Genomic DNA, 6,846 nt, shown 5'->3' with positions numbered 1-6,846 from the left:
CTAGATATGAGATTGTTGGGCTGAAAGATGTGCTTTTTTAAAACCTTGCAGCATTTACCAACTACTTTTACAGAAAGTTTATACTAATTAACACTCTCATCAGGAGTATATGATGGAGCCCATGTCACCCCCATAAAGCGTGTATTTTGATCCCTGACCATGGTTCTGAAATCTAGAGAAAGGCAATGAGACTGTCCCCCTGTGGTGAGAGGTCAAGTTCCAGTGATGATTCAGAGTTAAGTTTTAGGTAGACAAGAGCAAAGAAACAAAAGCAGGAGTCATCTGGTTGCAGTGGAATGAGCCTGGAGTCCCAGCTACTTGGGAGACTGAGGGCAGGAGGATCCCTCGAGCCTAGGACTTTGAGTCCAACCTGGGCAACATAGTGAGACCCTGTCTCTGAAATAAATAAATAAGTAAATAAAATAAAATAAAAGCAAGGACCTCTTGGGGCACCACTTCCATTTGGAAAAGAAGAAAGCAGATGACAGAAGGTAGAGGGGAAGTAAGAATACCAACGTACAGAGACACAGACTTCTGGCTAAAGATAGCTGATCGAACACAAATATCTAATGGCATTCCTTCCTCACACCCTACTAAAACTATGATGGAACTTGCCTTAGCTACTTGGCTTGTTTATCCTTTCATATTTAAGACAATGTGATAAAAAGCTGATTGGAAGTTTCAAGTTATCGATTCAAGCTGCGTTATCAGATGATCTGACTGGGGAAACTCCAAATGTCAGCACACTTGTGTCTTTTCTCCTGGGCTGTTTGGATTCCCCGTAAAAGAAAAATTGTTCAAAGTCCTGCCCAGAGGGTAGAGTTAGTCTAGAACCTGGGTGCTGATGGGGTTAGCGGGATTGGAGTCTAAACACTGAGTGTGCCCTAATTCTCCTAATCCTGCTGTTTTGATCTGGCCCCTCTGCCCTCAACTGTGCCGTATACTTTCCGTTCCTCTGCTTGAGTTGGGAAGAGGCAGTCACTCATCAGCAATGAATGGGAGAAGGGATCTAGGAGCTATTGCTTCTTAGACAGCTTTCAACTAATCACCTTTATTTTGTGCTCACTAACCCAACTTCCAGCTGTACCAATGCCACAGATTCTTGAGCTTTTTGAGAATACTGCTGTTTAAACTGGTTGATTCTTGATTTTTTCATTGATTTAGGATTATACTTCCCTGGATCTGCTAAGGCAATTACTCCTGGTCTGCCAGGCTTTCAGGTTCCAAAATGTTATTGCTGTTTTCTTTTCTTCTTTTCTCCCTCCGCTTGTGGATTTGTGCTTGTGTGAACAGTTTTTTCTTTTTTAAAGAAAGTACTCTGGATCCCAGCCTTCCTCCTACTAAACCCTCTCCTCCTGCTGTGTTCGTATCTCCCTTAGCAGTAACTCCAGCCATTCAGTTCAGGCAAAAATTTTGGAATAATCTTTGACTCCTTTTTTTTTTTTTTTTCCTCTCTCACTCCACATACATCCATCAGCAAATGTTGTGGGCTCTACTCTCACATATATGCAGGATCTGACCACTGCTCACAGCCTCCACTGCTACCAGTCTGGCCCAAGCATTTCTCACCTGCATTATCATAATTGCCTACCAGTTGGTTTTCCTGTTTCTGCCCTTACCTCCTTCATTTTTCTTTCTGCAACTAGAGAGTAAACCCTCAAAACAGAAGCTAGGTATCACTCCTCTGTTCAAAACTCTCCAATGGCACCCCCTGCAAAATCTACTCCCTGTTAACTCTCTGACTTCATCTCCTACATCTTCCAGTTATTCATTCTGCTCCAATCACACTGGCCTCCTCCGTGTGGCCAGAACCTTGAACGTGCTCCTGCCTTGGGGCCTTGGCATATGTGGTCTCCTTTGCCTGCAATGCTCTTCCACTAGATATTCAAATGCTGCCTCCTTCGTGTTCTTCGTGACTTTGTTCAAATGTCACCTTATCATAAAAGACTCTCCTGACCTAATAGCAATCCCCATCCTCTGCTCCTGGAACTCACTATCCCCTTTACTTTGCTTTATTTTTTTCCAGATTAGTTACAATCCCCTGTAGGGTACATAATTGGTTGTTAGCGTCTGTCTCTCCCACTAGAATGTCAGCTCCAGGAAGGCAAGGACTTAGTCTACTTTGTGCATTGGTGGAGTCACCTAGGCAGGATCTGACTCAGAGGATGAACTGAATCAGCATTAATTGAGTGGTGAATGAATGAATGAATTGAATTAAACGACTATGTTAAAGGAAAACGAGGCATATAGAGCCTAAGAAGCTTAGGCCAAGGTCACACAGCAATGTACAGCAGAACTAGGATTTGGACCCAGGTTTGTGATGTCTGAGCTTGAGTGCTTAATCATTTTGTTTGATATTTGGGAATACTGTTTAATGAGGTCTGAAAGTCCTAATGGTATCATGCTATGAAAGAAGTAAAATGTAAAATTGTAACTGCGACATGATCTTAACTATGTAAAAATGTGTGGAGAAAAAGGTGCAGAAGGAAAAATATCAACTATAAAGCAGTGAGATTCTGAGTGTTTTTTTTTTTTTGAGACAGAGTTTCACTTTGTTGCCCGGGCTAGAGTGAGTGCCGTGGCGTCAGCCTAGCTCACAGCAACCTCAGACTCCTGGGCTCAAGCAATCCTTCTGCCTCAGCCTCCCAAGTAGCTGGGACTACAGGCATGTGCCACCATGCCCGACTAATTTTTTCTATATGTATATATTTTTAGTTGTCCAGATCATTTCTTTTCTATTTTTTAGTAGAGACAGGGTCTTGCTCTTGCTCAGGCTGGTCTCGAACTCCTGACCTTGAGCGATCCACCCACCTCGGCCTCCCAGAGTGCTAGGCTTACAGGCGTGAGCCACCGCGCCCGGCCTATAGGTTTATCTTTCACACTTAGGTTTTTAATCTACCAGGAAATGGTTTTTGCAAATGGTGTGAGGAAGGGGTCAAATTTAATTTGTCTCCATAAACATATCCTATTGTCCCACATGTTTTCCCACTGCTTTGATGTGACAGCTCTGTTATAAATCAGGTGTCCATATGTGAATGAGTATGTTAGAGTACAAAATTCTAAAGCCAAACTCCTACTACATGCCTTTCTATGTGAAAGGAAACACGATGCAGTGAGTTTTAGACTCAACGAGGCCAGAATCTCAACCCCCAACCTCCATCTCCAAAAGCACTCTTAGCTGGGTGATGTTGGCATGTTGTTTCACCTCCGAGCCTGTGCCTTTCTTACATGATTGTTGTAAGGAAGAGACATGATTTGTGATACCTCATCACTTTATCTTTACCACGTATTTCAACTGTAAGCACTTGCTCTGGTTGGAGCTTTGGGGCTTGGGATTCCATAGTTGCATTAGTTTTCTATGACTATGTAACAAATTACCACAAACTCAGTGGCTTAAAACAATGCCCTTTACCTCACAGTGTCACAGTTCTGTAGGTCAGAAGTCAGGGTGGGCTCAACTGGGTTCTCTGCTTGGGATCTCACAAGACTGAAATCAAGATATCAACTGGGCTGGACTCGTATCTGAAGGCTCTGGGGGAAAATTTGCATCCAAGTTCATTCAGGTTGTTGGCAGAATCCAGTTCCTTGCAATTTCAAGACTGAGAGATTCCTGTTTTCTTGCTGACTGCCAGCCAGGAATTGCTCTCACTTCCTAGAGGCTGCCCACAGGCCCTTTGCATGTGGCATCTTTCCATCTTCAAGCTGGCAACAGCACGTTCAATCCTTCCTGAGCTTCGGATCTCTCTGACTTTCTGTCCTGGAGAAAATGCTCTGCCTTTAAAGAGCTCAGGTGACGAGCTTAGGCCTACCAGGATAAGCTGTCCATTTTAAGGAAAACTGATTAGTAACGACTTTTGCAAATCCCTTTTTGCCATGTGATAATGTAATCACATAATTAATTGCAGGAGTAACACCAGAGGGTGAAGGTGCTGGGGACTGTCTTAGAAGTCTGCTTACCAAGGTAACTAGATATGCTACTCTGACTGCAGGTTTCATGATGATCCACCTGGTAAAAATTTGATGCGTGTCACAAAACCTAAAATACTTCATCAACTTATTCTAATTTCCTAAATACATCAGCAATGTTGACTAGGATTTGCCTTCATCAAGGCTTGGCCCTCTTTCCTGCATAGACGTGTTTTTTTCTTGCAAACTCTTGGTGATTTGGATGTTATTTTTATCTATCTCTATAGTTTATTGCCCATTTCTCAGTCATTTAGGGAAACAACATCAATCAACAAATGTGAGTAAATAAATGCTAAATTCATAGCACTCATCCAAATCCAAAATCATACCTGGAAAGATGTTAAGCCCATAATAGTTGTTTCTTAGATGTTTGTTGAATGAATGAGTGATGTATGACAGGCTTTGCCCTTAAGTAGACTACTGTCTACTTTAGAAATAAGCCATATACACACTCAAAGATGAATAAAAATCTGAGAATTTATGTGACCAGCTTTGAAAAAGTGGTCCAGGCACTAGATCATAATATGTATGTGCAAGGAAAGCTTTGTGGAAGACATAGAGTTAGAAATGGACCTTGAGAAATATGTAGTATTTGGGTGGGTGGAAGGATGATCCACAGTCTGGGAAGGGAAGACGGTGCAAGCAAAGGTGCGGTTTGGGATGGGAGCAGTCATTTCAGGTGAGAATCGAGATCTGAGTGGCAGGTTGTCAAATAAGGTACAGAAATGTTTGAGTCAATTATCTTAAGTACCCAAAGGTTTATCAAGCGAAGGCAGTTTGAATTCTCTGGAATAAATGTGATATTAATGGATAGTTTTCATAATTCACTGGGAAAGTTTTAAAGAAAATTCTCTTAATTAAAAAAAAAAAATTCCTCTCATAAATGCCATGTTGGGTCTTTAGAAGAAAGAGTACCATATGCAAGTTAACAAACACACACATATTGCAAGTCAAAATAAAATATGAGTTCTTTATTCCATATCCAGCTAACAAACATCTATCTGAAATAATGTTGACTTTTAGTTCGTAGCCATTGGATTTGCTGGAGTTCTTTCTTGTCCCACTTTGGAGATAAATATTCCTGCAGCTTCCTTTTCTATCCCCAAAGTCAAGAACTATGGCTACTATGCAGAGAGGTCTATGATCTAGGAAAGTAATTGGTAAGCAAATCATAGAATAGGATGTCTTATGACGGCATCAAGTTTATCTGTGGGAATGGTGGGAAAAATATCCACACCATGAGAACAATGGAAAGGCAGCCCTTTGCTAGCAAAAGCCTAGCAAAGGCAATCAGATCTGGAATGCAATAACCTTGCTAGGTGTAAAGGTGTTTTGTAGGAGGGCATACAGTTACGATGGTGAGGTGAGGATGACGACACACACACAGGCTGCAATCTAGTGACCAGAGCCCTGAGTGGGAAGTCTACTTTTAGAATGGCCTACAGTTTTCTTGGAGACCTTCTGTGTGTCTCTGTGCTTCACGTCCTACCTGCATGACAGAAGCCTGGCCACTGTCCTTGGGGAAAGGAGTCTTCTCCCCCAGATACTATATTCTACCAATCTGAGGGCACTCAATGCTTATGGGCTTGCTTAAAGAAAGTCTTAAATAAGGCCCAATGGGAGGAAGCCATAAAATGAGATATTTGCCTGGGCCAAATGCTTACTGGGTGTCTTGCTGGGCACAATACTGAGGGAGGAAGATGGAAACTAAGCCCTGAGGTCAGTTATTCAACATTAAATTGTATATTCTCAATTTACTCTTCCTCTGGGGGACTTGGAATAAAGGGCCTGACCTTGGTGGCCTGTCTCTTCTCTGTTCCCCAACAGATCGGCAAGTGGGTAGTGGGGTCTCTGGAAGAGCATATGCTCTGAGCAGCCGGGGGATTCCCCAAGAGGTGCTTTGGCAGAAATCAGTATCTGAGAGGCACATGTTCTAGGTGTTTGCCTTTAGCTGTATTTCCTAAAGGCAGCCACTTTGCTTGCATTGCCTGGTGCCACTCAGGCTGGTTCTAAGCAGCCCTCGGGCTCCAGGAACTGCTTTGAAGGCTCACTCGGAATCTACTGCATGGTCGAAGGCATGCTCAGAGTGCCTCTTTTTCCTGGACGCCAAACACAGGTATGCAAGAAATACCAGACACAGCAAGGCTGCTGCTGTGAAGAGGGCGAGGATGCCTACAAAGACAGGCGGCTGTACGGGCAGGCGGATCAGAGGGCTTTCAGCTGGGATCTGGTTGGTCAGGCTGAGCATGTATCCAAGAGACCAGCCTATGCTGCTGTTCCCCACCTGTGGAGTAGAGGAAAAGATGGCTCAGTTCTCAGAGCAAGCCTCGAGGCTGCACTTACATACCCAGGCACACCACTATCTACCTCACGAAGCTCCCACAGGAAACTGTGGCCCAAGGATGTGAAAAGACTTGTCCCAGTTTAGACACCACACTTGGCCACAAAGGCTTGGGGGTCTCACCTCTAGCAATGGAGAGAAAACAGTCAAAAGAATGAATCCTCATAACCTTGTCACAGCCAGGCATGAGCATGAGGAAGGCACAGTTAATAACAATGAAAGTATCCCTGTTGTCCAGGGCTATAGGAATGTTTGTGGCTAGAGAAAGAGGGTAATGAGTGGTTTACTAAACCCAGGACCAGTTTCGAAGAACAGGAAATCAGTCCAAATGGGAAGCAGACTTTGTCAATTTCTTCTGTTAGTTCCACCCATTTTTGTTTTACATGTTTTTAGGCTGGTTTATTAGGCGTATAAATGTTTTGAATTTGCAATCCTTGTAGTGAGTTGAACTTTTTATCATTATGTTATAACCCCATCTATCTCAAATGAGGCTCTTTGTCTTAAAGACTATTTGGTCAGATATCAAATAATTACATCAC

The 6,846-nt window shown here is 43.0% G+C and overlaps 1 protein-coding gene across 1 annotated transcript in view; it reads right to left on the bottom strand.

Annotated features, from left to right (window-relative positions):
* Nucleotides 1-4,909: 4,909 nt before the first annotated feature.
* ENTPD3 (ectonucleoside triphosphate diphosphohydrolase 3) overlaps nucleotides 4,910-6,846 on the bottom strand; it is a 50,396-nt gene continuing 48,459 nt past the window's right edge. The window contains exon 10 of the mRNA XM_012648463.1: nucleotides 4,910-6,250. Within this exon, the coding sequence (XP_012503917.1) occupies nucleotides 6,014-6,250 (237 nt within the window). The 3' untranslated portion in view covers nucleotides 4,910-6,013. The remainder of the gene's footprint in view (nucleotides 6,251-6,846) is intronic.

The sequence above is a fragment of the Propithecus coquereli genome, unplaced genomic scaffold (assembly GCF_000956105.1).
Source record: "Propithecus coquereli isolate 6110/MARCELLA unplaced genomic scaffold, Pcoq_1.0 Scaffold1, whole genome shotgun sequence".
Classification (NCBI taxonomy): domain Eukaryota; kingdom Metazoa; phylum Chordata; class Mammalia; order Primates; family Indriidae; genus Propithecus; species Propithecus coquereli.
This window is presented reverse-complemented; position numbering and strand designations above follow the sequence as displayed.